General features: G+C 39.7%; 2 protein-coding genes across 13 annotated transcripts; both read left to right on the forward strand.

Annotated features, from left to right (window-relative positions):
* Positions 1–212: 212 nt before the first annotated feature.
* LOC135285222 (arylacetamide deacetylase-like 4) lies at positions 213–14,111 on the forward strand. 12 transcript variants are annotated; one of them, XM_064397271.1, is made up of 5 exons: positions 7,422–9,259; positions 10,977–11,069; positions 11,310–11,526; positions 12,251–12,314; positions 13,041–14,111. In XM_064397271.1, the coding sequence occupies exons 3-5, from the start codon at positions 11,367–11,369 to the stop codon at positions 13,810–13,812; spliced, it is 996 nt and encodes a 331-aa protein (XP_064253341.1). In that variant the 5' UTR covers positions 7,422–9,259; positions 10,977–11,069; positions 11,310–11,366; the 3' UTR covers positions 13,813–14,111. The 12 variants fall into 12 exon arrangements, with proteins under 12 accessions (XP_064253344.1, XP_064253341.1, XP_064253343.1 ...); XM_064397273.1 differs by having other exon boundaries at positions 7,422–8,677; XM_064397267.1 differs by having other exon boundaries at positions 7,422–7,807; positions 8,607–8,677; positions 8,839–11,526.
* A 113-nt stretch (positions 14,112–14,224) lies between these two features.
* Positions 14,225–23,909, forward strand: LOC135285221 (arylacetamide deacetylase-like 4). Its single transcript, XM_064397262.1, has 4 exons — positions 14,225–17,172; positions 19,599–19,815; positions 21,007–21,070; positions 22,251–23,909. Exons 1-4 carry the CDS (start codon positions 17,017–17,019, stop codon positions 23,026–23,028), a joined length of 1,215 nt encoding a protein of 404 aa, XP_064253332.1. The 5' UTR covers positions 14,225–17,016; the 3' UTR covers positions 23,029–23,909.
* Positions 23,910–24,069: the final 160 nt, after the last annotated feature.

Consider the following 24,069-nt stretch of genomic DNA (forward strand, 5'->3'; position numbering starts at 1 on the left):
CCCTGAGGGCAGCGGGGCCGGCTGCGGGGCCAGCTGCGGGCACCATGGGCCGCCTGTGGGCACCCTGGGTGACCTGCGGGCACTCTGGGTTTGCTCTGGCCACCCTGAGCTTGCTGTCTGTACTCTGGGCCACCTGCCGGCACCCTGACCAACTGCAGAGACCTTGGGCCAGCTGGGCAAACCCTGGGCTTGCTGTGGGCACCCTGGGCCAGCTTCGGGCACCCTGGGTTGCCTGCTGGCACCCTGGGCATGCTGTGGCCACACTGGGTTTGCTGCAGGCATGCTGGGCATCTTTCAGGTACCCTGGGCCACCTGCGGGCATGGGGGGCAAACTGCGGGCACCCTGGGCTTGCTGTGGGCATGCTGGGCTCGTGCCATGCTGGGCTTGCTCCATGTTGGCCTGGCTCTCTTATGCATGGCACTCTGCAGGAGTGCTCTGTCACCAAGTCAGCCCCTGCATCCTCCCTCACCTACACGCACCTGGTCTGACCTGAGCCCAGGGAAAAGCAGGTCCAGGAAGAACCAGGGCTAAGGCTGAGTTCAAGGGAGCCATCTGTGCCACACAGGGAGCTGCTTGCCCAAGATCAGCTGGTGTGTGGAGGGCAAAGCTGCTTGCAGCCCTAGATCACCAGCCTAGGATGATGGTCATCAATATCTGGTACCACTGGAGCAGTGTTTTTCTGGATAACACAATATCATGGATTTTCCATGCTGCAAGATGCTTGCTTTGCTGAAAACGGGAGATTTAGCAGTGGGCAGTGGGAAAGGCAGGCTCTGAATGACAGAGGGAGACTTACCCTTCAAAAAAGGGTGGTTTCTTCCAAGACTTTTCTGTCCAGTGATAAGGGCATACCCAGAAGGTCTCCTTCAAACTCCTGTAATAGGGAAAAGGGCAGAGTGTAATTACAGCAGGTCTCCCTGGCTGTTTACACTGTCAAGCATTAGACAGGTAAGTTCTGATTTCAGGTTGTACAGATGAAGCATTTCTGAGGAGGCTGTAACTGCACATTCATGCCCAGCCAGGAGCTGTGGCAGCAATCAGAATTAAACTGAAATGCAAAGCTTTGAGGAGATCAAAAGATCTCAAGGATATCAAACCTCACAGTGTTGTCTTCACAGCTGGGCTGGAAAGAAATTCAGGTTTATATCTGCAGGTATCGCTAGGATTCATCAAAATGAATCCAGTCCACAAGTTCACTGGTCTGAGCCAGATGCACTATCCTGGGAAGCCATCTAGAGGTAAACACTGGAATCAAGGGAAAACTGCACTTAAAAACATTCTCAGGCTTCTTCACATCTCTAATTACTAAAACACCACCCCAATAAACATTTGATTCTAAGCATCTGTGAGAGAGAGAGATGAGTTTGGATGCCAAATCCCTTTTAAAAATGAACTCACTTTTCTTCTTTGGAACCAAAGAGGTATTTTTGAAAGCAGACATTTAAAGTGGCCATGTGGGAGCAGAGTGTTGAGGTTTTTTTGTTGGCAGAAAGAAGGGCAGCCAAGTTTCTGGTGCCCCCCACATTCAACAGCTATTAACACACAGATATTTTGATTAAAAATATGAAAAATACCTAAATCCTTGAATTTAATCTCTGTTGACAGTTCCACAAAAGTTTTAAGGGAAGGAAAAAAAGGAAATAAAATTGAGAAGAGAAACTTGCACAATTTTTACCTTTAACTGGCAGGTTACCTCATATGAAATAAGCCATATGACTGTCACTGCATAGTCATAGTGTCAGGAGAGGGTTTTGAAGAGAGGATGAAGCATCCTGACTGGAAACTGTACCGAATCAGTGAGTGTTCCCTAACTCAGCTGCATCTGAACCAACCAGAGAATTTCCATGTCCTGTTGGCAGCATTTAGCACCTTGGTGGGTTTTTACAGTAATACCTCTGGAAATGCAGCTCGGAGAGGCACCTGGCTTTACAATTTTCCTCTCAGTCCAACAGCTCTGGAGGAGAGAGAGAAATTACCCAGAGAGTCCAGTGTCTGGCTTAGACAGGAATGACTCAGTGTCTGGACTGGGAACAAATATAACAACTTTGGTACGGAAATAAGGAGCCGTGTTGAAAATGAAAGGATATGAACTCCATCGAAGTATATTTGGGTTTTTTTTGATTCCTGAGTTCAGTCTCTTTGTGCTTAAAGCACCACAGACACATTTAAAATAGAAAACTCATTAATATTGCAGAGTTAACTTGTTTAGATTTAAAAGAAAATTAATTATGAATGTAAAACGTTTGCAGGTCCTTTGAAGCCGGGGGAATAGAATAATCTTGTGGACATTTATTTCATGTGTCTATTTCCAGCTTGAATAATAATCTAAATATGTGTTTGAAGATATTTTTTATTCATTATGATTTTGACCTATGTACAAAGTTGCTACCAAATTTGGATTGGGAGTTAAAAAACGGTTCTAGGTATATAACATTTTCCTAACCTGCTCTTCAAATTTCATTGAAGTATGAACTATTTTACTTCTTTACTGCTTTAGATTTACCTTGAAGCAGTGAAAACTAGTAGATGCTACACTGTACAAACCTACAAAAACAAGAAGCAAAAGCAGATTTATAGTAAAACTGAAGTTAGTGCATCTTGCATGTAGTAAATAAAAACTATATGCAAGTTATTTTAAAATTCATGTGATTTAACCAAAAAGTCAAATAGCTTTAAATAGTACACATACTGTATGTGAGAGCATTAGAACTTTAGAGCTATTTCCCTTTTAATTGATGTTCTACTCTGTAAAAGGGAAAAAAAAGGAATGTTCTGGAATTTCGCCTGATTTTTGTACAGCAACCACTGCACTGTTTCTTGGCAAGATGCCTTTTTCCAAACTGTCACCTTTACAAAACCAACATGAACTTTTATTACAAAGTCCATCTCTGTTAGTGAGATCCCTGAAGTACACTTTCCTGCAGGGCTGATTGTCCAAGGTGTTTTCCATGCTGCAGGTGCAAAGGGGTGCTCAGCACACACCTTTGTGAGGGTAACAAGGATCTGTCCCATCACAGCCTTCTCTCTAATTATCACTCCCAAGCTGGCCCAAAGTGAATCCCATCCATGTTTCCACTCAGAAGTCCTAAACCCTGAAACATTCCATAAGCAGGCCTGTTAATTCTGTGAAATTGCATCGTCTGCAGAATTAATTCTGCATTTTCAGCAGTTGTTTCCTACACAGACACTCACAACAAATTATAAACTGAAAGAACAACCAACACAACTTTTTTTAAGCCATTTTCACGGTATTTTTAACTATGTTTATTCCAGTTTAAGAGAGCAAGAAGGTAGTCAGGCTGTCTGGCACACAGCGGGATTCTTCAGGTGGTCCTGTGCAGGGCCAGGAGTTGAACTTTGATGATCCTTATGGATGTGTTCCAGCTTGGGATATTCTGTGATTCTATGTAATGTATTTCAGTGGTAATCATTTGTTGATTTAGATTTCTGGGTTTGTACTTGTGTAGCTCTTGGACTGTACTTAGTGTAGATTTACTCATATTCTCAATAAGAATCATAAAAACCAATTTTTTCTGACTTGTGGTGGTTTGAAGGAAAAAACAGCAGTGAAAAGCACATTTACCTCGAAAACAATTTGATACACTCTGTATACACATCACTTATGTGACAAAGCTCAATTTTTGCAGAATGCTGTTACCTGGGTCTATGAAGAGGCTCAGGCAGGGTCTGAATGCTCACAGTTCATGTTGCACCTGTATTTATAGCAGAACTGTGCTCACAGAGCCTTTGCAGCCAAGTTTCTACCAGCCTTGGATGGTTGTTTGTACAAATGAGGTTGCTAAACTGCAAGAACTTCCAAAAGGAAAATGAGCTGGAAATTAAAACTATGCTTGAGGCACATCTGAAAGCCCTTTGGGTTAATAATTCTGTGTTTGCAACTTAAAAAGCCCCACTCAGATATATACAATACAAACCTGGGATCACAGAGCAGCAGTTCCACAATAGAAAGGCTGTGTGACTATGGTGTCAAGTAATTCAATTTTTTTTTTACACCAGTGGAGGGCTTTTTATCATAGACAATATATCATGATCACAGAATAAAACTTAAAGCTCCTTTAAAATAGGAAAATCTTTTGCCAAGCTGATCTGGTTTTTGTTAGATGAAGTACTGCAGTCAGATTTGGATAAATCAAGAGCTAAATTTTTGTGCTTCTTGATTTCATTTTTCCCTTGTGTTCACATTTTCCATTTGAAATGTGTCCCAGTGGTTCTGTGATTTCACACTGTCCTTCTATATGCTATTAAGAGTCTGATACTGTTGCCTTCTAAGTTCTGCCATGGACTAAGCTCAAAGGAAATGGGTTTCTGGTTAACATCCAGCCTGACAGCAAAGGCTGCGTCAGGCCTTTTACAAAAAGCTGCATTTTGATGTCTTAGGGCTTTCCCAGAGTCTTACAACAAAGCAGTGTCATGAGAAAAGATATAAAAATGTCTTACTGAGTAATTCTCAATTATAGGTAACATCCCTTTCTAGATTCAGGTGTAAAAATAATTGTCTTTATAAGCAATTTACATAGTGCTCACAGGGGCTCTCTAGAATTCAAGGAGATGCAATCTCATCTATGTGGTACTTGTTCCACGTGCTGAGTTGTTCTCATACATGTTAGAATTTGTCATTTGCTGTAACTGCACTTGGTTTTCCTCACCTGTCTGTGATTAGAAGCCAGATCTCTCAACATCTTAGGCTGCTTCAAGAGAGAACAATGCAAAAATACCCCATGTGAACAGGAATGGAGTGATCATCTTAGTTAACCTGATTGACTCATCTTACCTTCTCTTTGGTGCCTTTACTGACTTTTAGGCCAGTGAATATTTACCCATTCCTTCTGACTAACTCCTCAGTCCTGGCAAAACTTCCAAGACATACAAGGAACTGGGGAAACAAAATAGTTATGTCTTTAAGGCTCTTAAAATTAGAGAAAAGTCCTGAAATCCTACTAAACCAATGTGACATCAATTTTGACACAAACTGAACAGCAAGCTAATGCCTGTAACAAGTTTACACTGGTAATTTGTAAACTAGCTTAGAAAGGAAATCTCAGGATAAAATATTCCCTGAATTCCTTCTAACAATGTCTTTTTAAAAGAATTCCTTACATGCAGCTGTAACTTCTTTTCAGAGGGAGAGGTTCACTAATATTTACTGAGATGAAATAATTCAGGGCCTCTGACTGTCTGGAGCTTCTTCAAACTTGACAGTTTTACAAAGGATACCAAAAAGAACAGGAATGTTAGGAAGAGAATGGTGCTGTCAAAGGCAAACAATTTATACTGGGAGGCTGGGATAGGTCAGGTGTATGAACTGATGTGGGGAAATAAGATCACACTAAAATCAATCAACCCCAACCTAGATATTACCTCACGGAATGTAAAAGTAGCATTAATGTTTGCTTTAGATTACGTTGTTTTGATTTTTAAAAACCATTCAAGCTAATGTAACCCCACAGCTCTGAATGCAGTAGGGAGGGGCTCAGTGAGGTGTCCTGCACCTCCGCAATGGAAGAGATAATTTATGCCCCAACTTAGTTCATTTGCATCAGAATTGGAAAGATGACTGTAATGACAAGGTCCAGGCCTGATGAGTTAAGCTGAGAACTCCATGTTATTACTTAAATGGATTTCATGATCTTCTTATCCTTAACACCTTTTCTATCTATCTATCTATCTATCTATCTATCTATCTATCTATCTATCTATCTATCTTTCTTTCTTTCTTTCTTTCTTTCTTTCTTAATTTTAAACCACATAATTCAATCATCTGTACTAGCTGACCTCCATTGAAGTTAAGCATTAGACCTTTTACCTTAAGCATCCAGTCTGGTCACTCATCATCTGGTATTTTATCTCTTATGACTCATCTTGTTTACTCATTCCACACAGCCAAATATTATTTTTACCCCACTGACTAATTCACATTGAAGTTTCTTGCTCTTTGCTGTAACACATATTTTGTATAAATGGGATTTTCCTAAGCAGATATATTTTGTCTGCTTTTTTAAAGTGTAGAAGAAAATGTAGAAAGGACTCACCTTTTTCAGTGAAGATCTCTCTGAGGAAATTCATTACAGGTTGGTTAGCCAAATGCAGAATCCTGTGGCTCATGAAAAGGAGTACTTCTCTCTATGGCCATGATTACAAGCTTTTATAAAGGTTTTTAAATTAAGTATTGGGGAGATTAGTGGGGATAAAGAAATGTTTCAGTGTTCAGAGGATAAACACAGGTTGTATTCCTTATGTCAAGCTGAGCTAATGCTTGTTTGTTTTTTAATCTTACCCAAACAAGTTTTGTCCACTCACATTGTGGACAGAAATACACAAAGTTACACTTGGTGACTCATTCCTGCACTGTCATCACCTCCTTTGGTGCAAGATTTTGGACACCATATGCTCTGGTCACACCTGAATTACAACCATGGATAACACAGAGTTGTCTTGGAAAACACAAAATATGGAGTTGTAAAGATATCAAAATCTTTTCTTTAGAAAGAATCAGCACAGAGGGTTAGGGCCAAAATTCTCCAAGTCAAGGAGAAGTTCCCCTGTGCTAGCACAGCAGCATTGGTGAGCCCAGAGCCCCTTGCTGCACACTCAGGCTGGCAAATAACTGAGAGGTCTGTGTGGATCTCCAAAAGAAAAATTCCTTGAGACTGAGTTCAGAATTCCTGTTCTAACTGTTCTGGCCAGCTGTCTGCCTCAGCAAGTGAGCAGGGGAGAAGATCAGCACTAAGCAAAAAGCCTTGGAATCATCCTTCAGACCTACTCCAAGAGCAGAACCACTGCAATTCCTGACCTTGGAGACTGGAGTCCAGAGCAGCCACTCTTCCATAGGCTCTGAGACACTCACTGGTTACACTTGTAAAACATCCCAGAGAACTTTCCAGGCCCATAAAGCAGATAAAAAAAGAAACCCATCTGTAATTCTGTAATATACAAAAGAAAGGTGTTTCCTGGAAGTGACTGTGCTGTATAAGAGCTTGAATAATGCCAAGTGCAGTTGTCACAGCCGGATGTTTGCAGGCTTCCAGCACCTGCCAGCCCTGCCTACAGGAGAAGGGCAGGGGAATTTGTATGCAAATTATATGCAAATGACTTCTCTGTGGAATCAATCTGGAGGATATAAATACTGACGGAATCATATCAGCGTCTAATTATTCCCACCAAAGAACAATGGAGTCCTATTATATTCTGGTTTTAATAGCAGGAATTTTAGTTGCTTTTGTATTGCTGGTTTTAATTGCAACTGATAATAATTTCTTCAAGGGAGAGATTCCTTCTGATATTGATCAGCCAGCAAAGCTCCGTCTTTATCGCTGTATGTACACTCTGATGGAAATTCTGGTGAGTTTCATGCTCTGGGATACTGGGATTTTCAGAAAAGGAAAGACCTAAGTATGAAGACGTGCATCTACAAATACTACAACTGTGTGTAATCGGAAGCACACAGGAACACAGATTTAAAAGCCAAAGGTTGATTTGGTTTCTATTGCCAAATATGAAGCAGCCAGGATGAGGTGAGTTCTCTCAATACTGAGATATCCACTCTTTATACTGTAATTGTATATTTCCATAATGAAATGACTGGTCCTGTGGATGACAGGAGGGCTGTCCATAATTTACATGAATAATAATAATAACAACCCAAATTGCTATGTCTAAATGCACTCTGATATATGTAAGGCAATTTCCTAAATTCTGAGCTATTTGCAGTAATTTTCTTACCCTTGTTTCTGCTCTTATTCTGCAGTGACTGAATTACAGCATACTAGTTAAATACCATAGGATCAGGTAGGTTGGAAGACACCTCCAGAAGTCATCTAATTGAACCTCCTGCCAAAACAGGTTTAGGCCTGTTATCACCTCTTATCTAAGTACCTGTAAGCCAGACTCACTGTGCTGTGGGCTTTGCCATCACAGAAAGAAAGAGCTTTCACCCAAAAAAGCTTTCAAAGTAGGCAACAGGAGTATGTAGGAGCAGCCTAAGCCCTGTCATGTCTGGCACGTAACATGTCAAAAGAAAGCCTGCAGGAAAACTGGAGTGGTTTCTTTGATGTTTGTATGAAGCTCACCTCAATTCTCTAATCCCCAGTTATACAGAAAGAACACAGGAACTTGGCCCCACATCCTGAGAGGTGATCTGGGCCATCACAATCTATTGAAAGACTTCAGTGGGTTGCTTGAACTTACACAGCAACATTCACCAAATCCAGTGGTTGTCCCTGATTCTCCAGTGGTACTTTTCTGCCTTGGCTGCCATGACAGAATGCTGTCCTTGCATATTTCATACTGCTCTTTGTGTTATGTTATATCTAAACTTAATATAATAATATTACAGTAATATTATAACAGGACAATGTTATTAAACTCTCTAATTTCGCTACTTGGTGGGTTAAAAGATTTTTTCAGGTGATACTTTTAACCCATTTACACAGCTTTTAAGTGTCTGTTGTGGAATAAGTGCATATGTTCTCTTCATTAATAATACATTCCCTAAACTTCAGCATCCTTTTTCTGAATAGCTTTTAAGATGCATTTCACCACTTGCTATGCACTGAATCAATCTACTCACCTATTTTTCTCTCAAAAGCCTTTAGGCATCTACTGGTACTTTGGGTGCATTCCTGGTTTATGCTTTTGCTCAGAGGAGCAGCCCTCACAGTAAGGACTTCACAGGTTTCTTTTTAAGTGCTTTGTGTATGTTATTTTAAATATTTTAAATATGTTTTGTGTATGTGTATTTTAACATGCTTTGTGTATGACACGTGTGCAATTACCTTACCCTGCTCATCCTGATGAATGCTGCTCTTCCTGTGCCATAGGGCTGTGCCACCACTGTGCCAGTGATGTATGCTCCTGTAAAAGCCTCTTTTTCTACAATACAAGACAGGCTTTTGCTCTCTTCTTCCACCCCACTTGCAATGTCCATAAAAAGCTGCAGCACCAGATAAGTGTGTACCTTCAAGCAGAAGATACATAAATGATGCTCCTGCTGCATCTGTCCACATCCCCTGTCATGAGGAGATCATGTAAAATGGAAGAGATGAGAGGAAGCCTCGTGGCTTTTGTTTTAAACTACTCAGATCTATGTTCAGACTAACTGTGCATATTGCACTGTGAGATGAAGCTTTGATGATAATTATTGTGATTGGAAAAGCACACTTCAGAGTGACTGACACAAAGACTCTGTGATGTAGTCCTAAAATCCATGAAGCTCATATTGAGTGGGTCTTGCTGCTTTTGGTATGTGATTTTGTAATTATTTTAAAGTAAAAATCTGGTCCCCATATGATCTTCCACATAAAAAAACAGTTTGTGTCAGAATTTTGGTATTCCAGCAAATAGTTTTTCAAAGACTGTTTCACAAGAAAAGCTGACATGCTCTTTTTCATACACATATTAGCATTTTAGGACCTGGTTTATGTAATAAATTTCACCTACTAACACTGATCACATCTGTCTAGAGATATCAAACCTTTTAGGTTTTTAATGTATTGCTATAGGTTCTGAAGTATTTCCTAATTATTGATTAAGTTTCTTGACAGAGTACATACCAAATGCCCTCTTCTCCTTCGTGACAATGTTTCCCCTGAATTTGGAGATGCCTCTGTGATGTCAGGAACTCCTAAGACAAGGCAAGGAAAGTGGATATTTAGATAGGATGCTCTGATAACAAGTTTGTCATATATATTACTGTCATCTGAAAGCCCTAAAACACCTTAAGGACGTTAGAAAATTCAAATGAGATTAAATGGCAATTCTGCAAACTTCAAACATTCCACAACCACAACTCTGACAGAAGGACTGACTTAAGAGTCATGAGAGTTTTGAAAATTGCTGTTTGGAGAAGATTAGATTCACCCTGTGGTTTCTGCCACTGTTGCACTGGGTGGCTTTCCCCTTTGCCATGATACTTTAAAATGTGGTTTTTCAAATGCAAGGCAAGAGCTGTGACCATCCATTTGTCTCTTAAACTACCCTAAGCACTCCTGGCACTGGTTATGAAAAAACTCCGGATAATCTCTGGGTTCCCATCTTTGTTTCTGACTGGTTTTCTCCCTCTTCCATGCCTCATGGTGATTTCTTTTATTACTCCCCACCCAATTTGTTTATTGCACACTGGTTTAGGTTATAAGGAAGAAAGAATCTCTGATACACAGGTTAAAAAATACATTTACACAAGCAGAGCTGGTCTTCAGTTTGTAAGGAATTGATACAGAGACTTCTGTGGCTTAGAAAAGAACAACCATACAATTTGCAAATGGCTTGTGATGACTGCCATCATTACAGAAGAATGAGTTGCAGTAGTCCAGAAGGGCATTTAAATCACTGTGTAAAGGAAGAGAAATGTTCTCTAACAGGAAATACAACCATTACAACATGTGTTCAAAGGAGGATTTCAGTGTGATCTTTAGACTGTCTGAATTATCAGCAGTTGACTGGCCTTGGATAAGGCTGTTTAACAACCTTCCTTGTCTTCAGAATATTTGGTTTTTTGCTGATTAGGTGTAAAAACTGACCACAGGGTCATTTATGAATAGCTGTGAGATCTTGAAAAAGACAGTGGTTTCACTAATCGAGGAGGAGAGAAGTTCAGAACCATTTTCATCAGTTCCTCACTTGGGCCAGCAGCCCCTCAGCAATGATCATAGCCACAATGGTTTTCTTACAGCTTGTTCTCATGACCCCATGGCAGGGAGATGACCCAACACCGTTAAGTCAGCCAGTCTTGCCCACAGACTGTCCTGTGCTGTTTTCCCTCATTATAATAATCCTGTGCTTTTTTCCTCCAGTATAATGATCCTGTCACGAGAGTGTCATTTTCATTTCACCTACATTAAATATTTTAATTGAGGCATCTGAAGTACAGTTTATCATGGAGATGAACAGAAACCTCCAGAGCATGATTTAACACATCCACAATTGGAACCATCCCCAAGAAATGCCTCTTTCTGTTCAGTCATTAGGAAAGGAGCCTCAGGCCTCCCAGCTTCCACACCTGAGCAAATGCCTGTTCTTACTTGTGGTAAATCCAGATCACAGGAACTAGAAGGTATTTATATAACACATTTAATGGAACAAGTATTACAACATTCTTCCCACAATTAGGAAGATGTAAATCTTCATTTTCTTAACCAAAATCCCAAAGACAGTTATTTGTGGGAATCCTAAAAGCTAACTAACCCAATTATGCTAAAGACAGTGTAGAAAAAAGTAGCTTGTGGCCTTTACAAAGTGGGAAGACTTGTATTCCCTTTAGTAATTTCTCATTTTTCCTCTTTTATCTATCTAGGCAGAGAATTTAGACCACTTGGGTATCATCAAGGAGCACACACTTATCAGGCTGATCATGGATGGACTCCCAGCATGCTGGGATTCCCAGCTCTTCATTAAGGATCTGCATTTTGATGGGGTACCCATAAGGATTTACCTCCCAAGGGAACCATCTGCCAGCAAAAGGAGAGGAGTTGTCTTCATCCATGGAGGATGCGGCATTTTCGGAAGCATCAGTAAGGACTTGAAAGAGAAAATGTGACTATTTAGCTTTTTTAACTGCCTGTTTTTAAAATCTCCTGACCCTAAGAAGTGACTGAAGCTTAGTTTGAGAGACTGGAGATAGAAAGCACTTCGTGCTTATTTTAATTTTTTTTAACTCTCTAATCTGCACTTATTTAGTATTTACATTATTTTTTTAATGAGATATAGCACTCTTTATCATAGACCCACTGGGATCACAAAATGGTTTGGGTGGAAGTGACCTTAAATACAATCTTCTTTCACCTCCTGCCATGGGCAGGGACATCTTTCACTATCCCAGGTTGTTCCAAGCTCCGTCAATCCTGGCCTTGGACACGTTCAGGGGTGGGACAGCCACAGCTTCTCCAGGCAACCTGTGCCAGGGCCTCACCACCCTTATTTTAAAAATACGTTCCTTACATGGAAACAAATTCTATCCTCTCTCAGTTTAAAACCACTGCCCATTTTCTAATAGCAAAAATCATAATAATTTCTTATTTTCCACCCAGATCAGTGATCTGTCTAAATGTATGAATTATACAGCAAGTCCTGATGACCAAAAGTCTAGATTATTTTTACCCTAAAGAAAATCTGGGTACTCACTAAATAGGCAAGGGGCCGACAAGATACTGTGGTAATATATCATAAAAATATAAGTGACAATGTTGACTGAAGCTTTCTAAGCTGTTAATTACATCAACAACTTTTGTGTTTCAGGAAGTTATGAAAGAATATGCCGGTACATAGCCAGAAAATCTGATTCAGTGGTCGTGTCTGTTGGGTAAGTGAAATTCAACCAGCGCTAATCCCAGAATTGGAGAACTCTGCTGCTTTCCCCCTGCCTCCCACACACCCCTGAACTTACATTTCTTTGAAAAGAAAAGAAACTCAGCTCTAGTGCTGCCTTCCCCACACTGTTGTTATGGGGGAGCAAGTGCATGCCCTGGAATGGCAATGGAAATACCTGAGCCAGGGTTAGAGTTACAGGCTTGGTCATTGTACCTCACTATCAGCACAGAAATCATTACCTCTGCTTGATAATAAGAAAGTATAAGCCAAATATCAGATTTTAATATTTTAATATATATAGAATATATTTAAATATATTAAATATGTTAATATTTCATATTTTTATTTAAAATAATCTGGGATTATTTTAAAGAGTAAATAATGAGTATAAAATTTAGTATTTTTTAAAACCAGCATGGATCACTGTTTCCTACAAAGATGTTTTGATTATGGAAAATACATGATAGTATAAAGAAACCTTAATTTCCAACAAATTTTTCCATGAAAAAGTTTACTATTAAGGGATTTTATTAAATTGGGAGGAATTGGTTTTGAGAAGGGAGGAAAAGTTGTTCTGGTTTTCTTCAGCATACAAAAACTTTAAGCTAGGTATAATTAATGCTGTAATTAATGTTGGTTTGAGGCAGTTTTTGCATGGGATGTATCTCAGATGAGACACTCAGAATGTGTAACACCAGCTGCTTTTTCCACCTCTCAGGTATCATCTGGCACCTGAGCACAAGTATCCAGCCCAGGTTCTGGAGTGTCTCACTGCCACCGTGCACTTCCTGAAGACTGCAGAGAGCCATGGGGTGGACCCTGCTCGGATCATTGTTTGTGGGGACAGTGCAGGGGGCACGTTTGCTGCCAGTGTTTGCCAAGATCTGGGGCACAGGACAGATATCCCAAAGATTCGTGCCCAGGTGCTGATCTATCCCTATCTCCAAGCACTGAACTTCAATCTGCCATCTCACCAGAAAAACGCTGCCGTTGCCTTCCTGTCCCGGGAGCGCACAGTCCATTTCATTCTCAAATACCTGAACAAGGACTGCTCCCTGGAGAAACCAGTTCTGGCTGGTTCTCATGTTCCTGAGAGTATAAATTCGAAATATAGGAAATGGATAAGTCCAGATTTAATTCCAGACGAGTTTAAACTGGGCTATAAACCACCACACCCCACTTTGTTTTTACCTCAAGTCCATGAAGAAGTGCATGAACTGTTGGAACCCCAGATCTCCCCGCTGCTGGCAGAGGATGCTGTGGTTTGTGGTCTCCCTGACACCTGTATTGTCACCTGTGAGCATGATGTGCTCAGGGATGAAGGGCTGTTGTACAAGAAACGCTTAGAGGACAACAACGTACGTGTGACCTGGCACCACGTGGAAAAAGGCTTTCATGGTTCACTGGGGTTTTTTGGATATGGTTTTTTCTCTTTCCCATCGTCAAGTATTGTGATGAACCATGCTATAGACTTTATAAAAGGCTATTAAATAATTTTCTTGCATACACTGAAATGGTATTTAGAAAGAGTGTGATTCAATTAAATTATTCAATTAAGTATTTACCAGCTATTTGCCCATTAGAATCAAGGCAAGAACTTATGACATTAGCATGGTCTGCTGAATTTTGGTTTTTACTTGCTATTACTTAGAAACGTGATGTTTAGAGGTTTTTTGTAAGCTTGCTTTGATGCTCTCTTCTTGCATTGTAAGAATTTTTGTTCTCTTCATATGTCAAAGAATAAAAACTCATTTTAACAAAAAAACATTCTAAACATGTAAGTTAAAAACCCATGCAGTGTGTGATTAATTAGCCATATGCACATGCATGCACACCTAGTGCCCCCAAAATCAGCATGGCAATACCTCTGGAGAGTGGAGATTCTCTCCCTACTTCCCTACTGTGCAAGTTATCACCATCAGAGTGTCTGTAAAGACATTTATGTTTAAAATATGCATTTATGTTGCATTTGTGTTTAAAATCTGAAGGAATTTTAAAGGGAAATGGGGGCAGGCAGGTTGGTACAGTTCACATGGTGCATGAGATGGGTACCTCAGACTGCAACAGGGATGAAGTGAGGGAGAACTGCTCAAAAATACCTGAATATCCTCTAAATTATATTCTATAAAGTTTCTTTCACAGCAGCATTTGATTGTATCCAACTTACCTGGCTTTTGGGGAAAAAGGATGTAAATAGCATGGAACCTGCCAAATAATTTCTGTGGATATCCAAAGCCAAAGAAAAATCTGATGTCAATTGTTATCTTGCTGTAATTGTTATATTGCTTATTAGGAGAAATCCACCCTTGCTAAACACAGATGGCAAAAATAATGCCATTGCATAGCTGGGCATACAATGCCTAGGAATTGTAAAATGTTCAACTGTTGTGCAACCACCTTGCCTTTATAAAATCCATGCACACGTGAGTGTGGAAAGAGGTTAGTACATGCCTGCCAGGCAAACTGTGAGTAGGAAGGAGACAGTTCATTGGCCCGTTCATTGGGCTTAATGTTGTCCCCATGTTAATGAATGGTGACAGGTGAGCTGGTTCACATCTCTGCAGCAACAAGTCACTACTCAAAGGTTCTATCCCCTGCTTTATCTCACAGCAGCAGAGACAAAGGCAAAAATTATCAGAAGCTAGAGAGAACTTTTATTTGAAAGATTATGTAGGGAATGGTTTTCTCCATCCTGGGCCTCGAGGTTGTGAATTGCTGAGACTAAGCTTACACAGCATTAGGTACTACTCTGTACCAGGAATGCCCAAAGGGAAAAAGCACATTATTATTTCAGAATACAACTAGTTTGTTTCTTTGACAGCTTCCAGCATATCCAGTCTCTGTGTGGAGCCCCTGTGGGTGCTGTGAAGTCCAGACCTTGTCAATGTGCCCAAATGAGTCCAAGACCTACCAGCTGTGGGTGAATTGGCACCAACAGGATTTAGATCTCAGAAGAAGCATAGGCGGTAAGAACTGCAGTACAAAGGATCTGTCACAGGTGTCAAGAGCACTTTTAGACCCCCAGAAGGGCCAAATCTGGTAGGTGTACTTAGACCACACCTCACCCACTGGGACAGCAGAGTTTAGCGTAGGCCAATTAATTACTTTCACTATTAAATGCTGAAGAAGGGAGGTGCAATTGTGTTTTGTGCAACAGTATTTCCCAATGTTCTTGCCTGAGTTGTAAGAAAGGTGAGACCTCTGTGCATTGCCATTTCCCAAGAGTGTCCCAATTGCCAGGCAGTGCCTTTCACCTAAATTTCTTATTGAGATGCACATCAAACACCATTATCCAGAAGGATAAACAAAAAGGAATCTGATTTTATGCTTAGCATATATATAACCTTCTGGGAGGGAGAGGCATGGGGACATTGGGAAATGGAAATCCACAAAGAGTTGTTGGATAAAATGAAGAAACAGTTTGGAAGAACCAGAGAGAACAGAACATGGAATCAGCTGCTTCTGATGTAAAGTGTAACACCAGACTCAAAAATGAAGCTCCCTCCTGCTTATTCTAAACAGTTTCTGAAGTCAGGTACCAAGCCTGAGCCATTTCCTTTGCATGTCATGGACTATGCATGCTAAAGCCCTGGGGTTCTCTGTCTTTAGTTTCATTTTATTCTACAATTCAAGGTCAGCTCATCCCTTATATTATTGTATTAGTATTTAAGAAAAAAAAATCACACACTTATTTTACCCACACTGTGATTTTTCAGAATGAGAATCTGCTGCCTTCACAGGCTAAGCAGACTGCTAAAAACACTGTTCCCGCAGGTGACATCACACGAGCTGTGCTTTACAGATATTTTTGCTTCAGGTTAAATCTTATCACTAATTTTTTGTGTTTGGAAAAATATGTTAGCTCCAGAGGAAGATCCTAGAGCTCACAACAGAACAGAATGGGCTGCTGATGTCCAGTCAGTGCTACTAACACTGACACCATGAAGTTCAAGTCTAGTTTTCATCAGCTGGAATGGCATTTCTACCTGGAATGACATCTGTACATAGCATCTTCCTGAAAAACAGAGACTGCAGCACTGCCAAGAGGCAGATAAAAAAACCAAACAAAAAATCTGCTGCTGCAGGAGAAGAGCCATTGAGGAGGATGAGGCAAGAACAGCTCTCAGACCAGGCTGCAGCTGCCTCTGGCTGCACTGGACACAAAAGTTCAATGGCAGCAGCATCCAAAATCTGCCATCACAGGTGATGAAACATCTGTAACACTGAGCCTTGATTTCAATAAAAGTCTGAAAAAGTAAGCACAACAAAGCACAATAAAGCATGAATCTGAGCAGCTTGGAAGATGATTACCAAGAAATGCTGCATGGGAACTCACAAATAATAAAGACTTGCCTGTAATCAAAACCCAGAGAGACAGAACAAGGTTTTGTCCTCCTGTAAACTGCCATGACATTGATCTATCAAGTCATAGTTCTGCTGTGATGGGCACAGCCTTGTTCCTGTAAATGTGAAAACCACTTATGCAAGGCTCTCGCACAATGAATTGTTACTGTCTAATTGTATGGTAGAGTTACCACATGTTTTCATCTTCCTATTGGTATTTTTAAAAGCTGGATTATGAGCCATGACGAGAACAGCTAATCCTGTGCCTCTACTGTCATAAATCCGAAAATCTGAGAAAGGAGGAGGAGGCCACAGCTGGTTCCTTCTCAGGCTCCTACCAACACAGCAAGATGGAACTTCTCCTGGCCATTGTTCTCACTGTTTTGACTGCTATTGTGGCAATTTCTTTCTATTATGAACACCCCAAAGCAGAAATTCCTCATGGAATCAGTGAGCGCCAAAAGCTTTGTCTTCTTCATTACATCATGAACTTTGGGCTTGGTCTGGTAAGTTAAACTTAATTAAAGCTTGAGTTTTTAATTCTATTTCACTTAGAGGGATAATGGTTTGGTGATGTTTTTCAGAATCAATGTTTAAATAAATTGCAAATATGCAACTGGACTGATTAGGTGATGTAAACATATTCCTTCAGCTGTGCTGGTCATAACAGACTCCCCTCTTTGCTATACAGCACCAAAGGCAATATTTGTGAAAAATAAAATTGGGCAGACTGTGCAATTCCCAGTTTTTTTCTGACAGTCTGTGTTTTAGCTTTGCATGCCTGCTGCCTCAAGGCACTGCTGGAAGGCTTAGAAGGTAACTTGCCTTGTGTATGTGGAATTTCTGCTCTGTATAACACTGTGCTTGCTTACAGAGTGAGCAGCTGAATGACATCCGTGATCTCAGCTCTCTCCTACAACCCTGTCACTCCCCTCCTGAGATATCTGAAGAGCTGCCACATTCATCATCCTTTGCCTTTCAATGTGCCTGAACAACTTTCTTCTTTGAGACAGTACACGTAATACCTAAAGTGTCTTTCTATGTCATTGTTTTTGGCACATTTTTGATTCTTCCTCGCTTTTCATCCTTGTTTCTTTTCAAAACTAAAACATGACATGCACTTGTCTTTCTGCTTCATCAATCATCCTGTCCTGAATTAACTGTTGCCCCAGTCATTTAAAAAACCCTTCTGTGATACCTAGACTAAGCTTCTTTTAGTTGTTTAAATGGTGAAAAAAAGCTGTTCATTCTCTTTGGCTTGTGCATTACATTTCACTTCAATTCTATGTTCTAATGTTGTTAATTCTTCCTTTCTTTCCCTGCCCCGTTGCTTAATAAGTTTTGTTTGAAGTCAGTGAGCTCCCAAGAAGGTGACTCACTATGTCTCTGGTGCCACACCCAGGCCTCAACACTGCTTTGACAGCAAACCAATAAAATAGGATAGAAAGTGGAGTCAATTTTCTTACAAGTATTATACAGTGTATAAACTGTGTCATTACTCTTTATCCATCAAAGTTTTATTTTTGTGTAATTCATTTGTTAAAAGTGAAACTGCAGAATATAGAGATTTACTGGTGATTTATGTAATTTTTAACTTCTGATCTTACAATTTTGCATCCTTTCTGCTTGTTAGTGAGATGCCAAGCACAAGCACTGTCACACACTGCCTGAAATGAGCAGAGAGATAAGGACATTAATGGAGGGTTAAAGCAAAGTTTAAATACAAGTGGAGCTCAAGTCATGTAGCAACTCCTGCTATGGCTGTTGGGCAAATTACTTTTGCCAAGTTCTTTCAAGGGCTCACAAGCCATGAAGTCAAAACTGCAGAGAAAATTAAAGTGTACAAGCATATCCAGTGTTCAGCTGGGACAAAAGGAAATACCAAAACACTGTGGTTGGTAAGGTCTCCTAGGACTCCTTTTTTTCAGTATTTTCAAGACAAATATGATCTCCATACTCCATACTCCATACAGATATAGCTAACTGCAGGTTTAACCTTTACTGTTACAAAAGTATTAGTGTGAGGAAAGGAAGTACCAGAGGGAAACTGAAGAATAAATAACTAAAGTTCTTTTCCTATGGATATGGACCAGGAGTTCTATAGAAGGAATTGATATGAGACTGTAACTTTGCCACAAGACAATCCTTCCTGTGTATAGGATCAGCTGTTCAGATGACCTAAAACAGGCTACCTACACCAAATTTAACAGGATCACGTTACTGAGCCACATGAGGTCTGTGAAATATGCCATGAAAACCAGAAGGGCAGGTCTTTAAGATCTATGCAGTGCAGACCTTTATATGTATCATTTTCATTGAAATGCATATGCATGAATAATGGCAGCACAACAAACTGAATTACTCATTAGAGATGTCTGCTGTGGAAGTAGTGCAAAACTGAATCCAATATAGTGGAAATACAGTGATACTGCCTCATATTTTTCATCTTGAGCAGGCTACAAGTGAAAGAGCTTAAAGCCATGGAGATGCAATGGAGTAGATGAGCCCACAGTGACATAAGAACCTTAGCCCCAGTGTTTAAGTAAGGATCAGTGAGCTGTGAGAAGATCAAGCCAGGGTTCAAAGCTATTCTTGGTCAGGAGGACAGAGATGTGGTAGATGCAATGGATTTTTTTTTCCTGCAAGTTTAAACATAGTGTGAGTTTGGGAAACAAAAGTATGGACTATGTTTATTCATCCAAAGCTAAAGTTTAAAATACTGTAACTACTCTCTCTGTATTTTGTTCAGGCACATGGCTACTGAAACACCTGACAAGGTGAAGTATTTGACACCTTTTATCTACTATTAATAGTTTGACTGTTTTCCTACTTGGAGTAATTGACCATGGAGTTTAAAATTTTTCATTATCAATCTCCAGGTGAGGTAGAAATTTACACTAATTTGGTCTCTTGTGGTTTCTTTTATCACCAGGCAAAATTTTTGGACAAAGTAGGTATAATCTCAGAGGTCCGTCTCCTCAGGGTTATAATGGAGACAATACCACCATTAAAGGATACACGCCTTCTTATCAAGGACTTAAGGTTTGAAAGGGTTGAAGTGAGAATATACCAGCTAAAAACAACAAACAATAACCTAAGGAGGGGAATTCTATATTTTCATGGAGGAGTTGGCCAGCTTGGAAGTATCCGTAAGTAATATAAATAATGAGTTATAACTATATCCAGAATGGGTCAGGGAAGGCACCACAGTAATAGAAATAATGTGAATTAACTACATCCAGAATGGGTCAGGGAAGGCACCACAGTAATAGAAATAATGTGAATTAACTACATCCAGAATGGGTCAGGGAAGGCACCACAGTAATAGAAATAATGTGAATTAACTACATCCAGAACGGGTCAGGGAAAGGCACCACAGTAACAGAAATAATGTGAATTAACTACATCCAGAATGGGTCAGGGAAGGCACCACAGTAACAGAAATAATGTGAACTAACTACATCCAGAATGGGTCAGGGAAGGCACCACAGTGGGTCATCTGGTCCCACCTCTCTCCTCCAGCAGGGCCATCCCACAGCACAGGGCACAGGATTGTGTCCAGAAAACCCTGGAATATTCCCAGCGAGGGACACTACACAACAGAGTTTCTGATCTGATTTGGTATATCTTAAATTACAAGAGTTAGTAGGTTCAACATTATAAATTTAAAAAAAAAAATAATTCAGGACAGCAGAATCAATTTACTTACATGCAATAGGCATAATGTTAAATTGTCTTTATATAGATTGCACATCTAAAATAGTCTCTGATCATTTTTAATATCTATTTTCTTCCTCTTTATGAGAAAAGTTGAAAATCTCATTAGAATTTTATTTCTTATTTAAAGCACCCATTTTTTGTTCACAAGCGTGTGCAAGCTTATATGTGTGTATTGTGCTGTGAGTCTTTATAGTGGAAAAACAAGGAAAAAACACATTTTGGAATTTGAATGGGAAAGAGATGAGATGGTGCCTCATGCACAAGAAATATTCTTTCACTGGATTTAGCATCTTTTTTGTTTTTTGGGGGTTTTTTAAACAATTTCTCCCCTTCAAAATCAATTTAAAAGTGGCAGCAGTGGTGCTGTCTGTAACTTTTCAAAGAAGGAACCAAAACAATGAACTGGTTTAAATTCTAGGTTTCTTACTGGCCAGAAAATTCTCACAGCTGGAATGGTGAATGGTGAAGGAAATGGTGAGCAATACCCAGATCAGACCACGCCACATGCTACACATGTTGTGTAGCATTAACCATGCAATAGAGATAAGAATTTCAGTATATTTTAATTCCATTTATTTTTAAAGCAAGTTATAATTCCAGTGAACTGTTTTGTTTTATAGGGGCCTACGAAAGAATGTGCCGCTATTTCTGCAGGAAAACCAACTCAGTGGTGGTGTGTGTTGGGTGAGTGCACCCAGCCCAGGCACTCTGACCCTAGGCTGGCAAGACTTTACTGCACTCAAGCTCCTTGTGAAGTACATTCAGTACCTATGCTCAAAGATCCCAGCACTAATTCACCAGCACTAATTCTTCTCAGGAGGAATTAGTCAATTAATCCCCAACTGATTATTTCCAAATGAAATCCATTACAGTAATTTTATAATTTGTAGCTAGCACTAAGACACGAGGATGTTTTTGTTTTCTAGAGCCATATTCAAACCACCTTACGCTGAAAGCCTGAAGTGTAACTGTTTCTCTTGAAAGCACAGCTGCCCAGAATACCAAGTACTAATTTTAGAAGTTCTGAAAAATACAAGAACCTCATGAGTTTATAACAAGAAGTTACAAACCAAGCTCGACATATCCACCCTCAAAAGAAATCTATACACTTGACTTGACTCTTGAACCTTGACTGACTTGACTCTTGAACTCTTGAACTTTGACTCTTGAACCTTGACTCTTGAATCTCTTCCTTGGCTCTTAAATTCTTCAGAAAGTTGCAGGCATAATGCATTTGCATGAAGAAATGGAAGCACAAAATCCACATTTAACTTGCAGTCAACCTGAGATGACCATTAAAAATATTTCTCTGATGAGCTGTAATACTTTTTTAAAAGAAACAATGCCTAAAAGTTCAGGCAAAGAGTTGATTACAATTGCATTAATTACTGTTTATATCCTAAAATACTTGAAGAACCAATAATTCATTGATTCTGTTTAATGAATTCAGCTTCCAGAACACTGAAAACCTTTCAGATTTTCATTACCAATTTTTATGCTCATATTTTCTATGCTCATATTCTCTAACAATTTATTGTTAAATGTTCATTTTCTAACTGGAATGAATGATAACTGATTGACATACCTGCCTTGCCGGCTAATTCCAAAACAACTCTCATGTGCCTTCAGTCACTTACAAGATACGTAAAGAAATATCTTGCAAAGGTAGAACAGTGTACTGACTCTCCCAAACATGAACAGTAGCAAATAATACATCAAAAGCACTAATTTGGATGAATTCTATTGCTGCAATTATAATCGCAGAGTATTTTCCTGTCTTTTGAGAGAAATAAATGAATGACAAGATTTCACTGGGCCCATTCACTAGAAATGACTGTGCTAAAACACTTTCACTCCTATTCAGGTATCGTTTAGCTCCTGAGCACCCATTTCCAGCCCAGTTTGAGGACTGTCTCACTGCTGCCATCCACTTTCTGAGGACTGCACAAGACCATGGAGTTGACCCTTGTCGCGTTGTCATCTGTGGAGACAGCAGTGGAGGGACACTCACTGCTGCTGTTGCCCAAGCACTGATGAACAGAAGAGACCTTCCAAAGCTGAGAGCACAAATCCTAATATATCCTTTTCTGCAGTGTGTGGACTTCAATTTGCCTTCTTATCAGCAGAATGAGAGAGTCCCCATTTTGCTAAAGGAACGAACCCTTGTTCTTGGCTTGAAGTATGTTAATGTGGACTTGGGCCTCATTGAAGAATTTTTTAAAGGTTGCCATGTTTCAGAAGATCGGAGACTGAAATATCAGAAGTGGGTGAGTCCTGACTACATCCCTCATGAGTTTAAAACAAGAGGTTACAAACCAAGTCCAACATATCTACCCTCAAAAGAAATCTGTGAAATGGCTGAGTACGTGTTTGACCCTGTTTTTTCACCACTGTTGGCTGAAGACAGTGTTATTGCTCAGCTTCCTGAGACTTTCATTTTAACCTGTGAATTTGATGTGCTTAGAGATGATGGACTGCTGTACAAGAAACGACTGGAGGACCATGGTATAAAAGTGACCTGGTGCCATCTGCAAGAGGGGTTCCATGGAACACTGTTCTTAGCAGCTTTTGGTAGGGTGGTAGGATTCCGCTCTGGAACTAAAGGCCTGGAAAAGATAGTCAATTTTCTAAGACTGATGTAAAAGTCCATTTCTTGCTTTCTTTTCCTGATTCCTATCTGTTTTTGCTTACAAACTTATTTTAAAAAATCCTCAATTTTCCTTTCCTTAAATCATCACCTTAAATTTCTGCATTGCATCTGTCTTCTTTTTACCCACTAAGATGACTGCATGATAGTTTTTGCTTGATTTTCTCTCAGGAGCAACAAAATCAGGTGAATTTATATTTCTTTCCTCTGCCAGCTCTTCAGTTCTCTCTTGTAGCTATTAAAGATCCCATCCTTATAGCATGGGGTTTGCAATGTGGTCAGGTTCAGTAAAGTTCTGGTACTATTAGAACACAAACCACATTTGAAAACAACCTGGGGCAGGAAACAGGGTGTGAATCTACAGGTATATAAAGAGTATGGTCAAAGACTTAAGAAAGCCTGTATCTGGTGAGAACTCAATTTGAGACAAGCTTAAAGAGAAATGATTGTAGCAGGAAAAATGTAAACATACACAGAAATGAAAGAAAGGGAAGAGAAGGAGAGGAAGTGAGGGAAAGGGCAGGCCTGGAACTACAGATGTTATAACAAGTACTGGCTAAAGAAAACAACATCTGTTAAAAAACTCATGCATACATTTTATATATAGATAATAGATACATGGGAATATAAAGTAATATCAGTTCCTTTACAAAGTGTAGGCTCACAGTCCCTGATACAGGAAGGACTCTCCCTTTGAGGGACAGTGTCAAGTGCCATTGGGGAGAAAAGATAATGATTGAGAAAATTTAAAAAAAAATTAAAAATCAAAGTTCAGGTCAGTCTTAAACTGTTTACAACAAGATACGAATGAGCAAGGAAACCAATACAAAATAAAATGGCATGACAAAAATGTAAAGCTATTCTCTCAGAAATGAACTCCAGTATTGCCAGAAGTGTCAGTAAATGTTTTACTTACACCATTCTGAGGTGAATGTATAATTGCAGAACAGTGTCATTGTTTCAGGTCTTGTTCTAATCTTATGTCCTGAATTAAAATAACTTATCATGTCACTAGACTCTATTGTCTTAAATTCTT

Source organism: Passer domesticus, chromosome 22, assembly GCF_036417665.1.
Source record: "Passer domesticus isolate bPasDom1 chromosome 22, bPasDom1.hap1, whole genome shotgun sequence".
Taxonomy (NCBI): Eukaryota; Metazoa; Chordata; class Aves; order Passeriformes; family Passeridae; genus Passer; species Passer domesticus.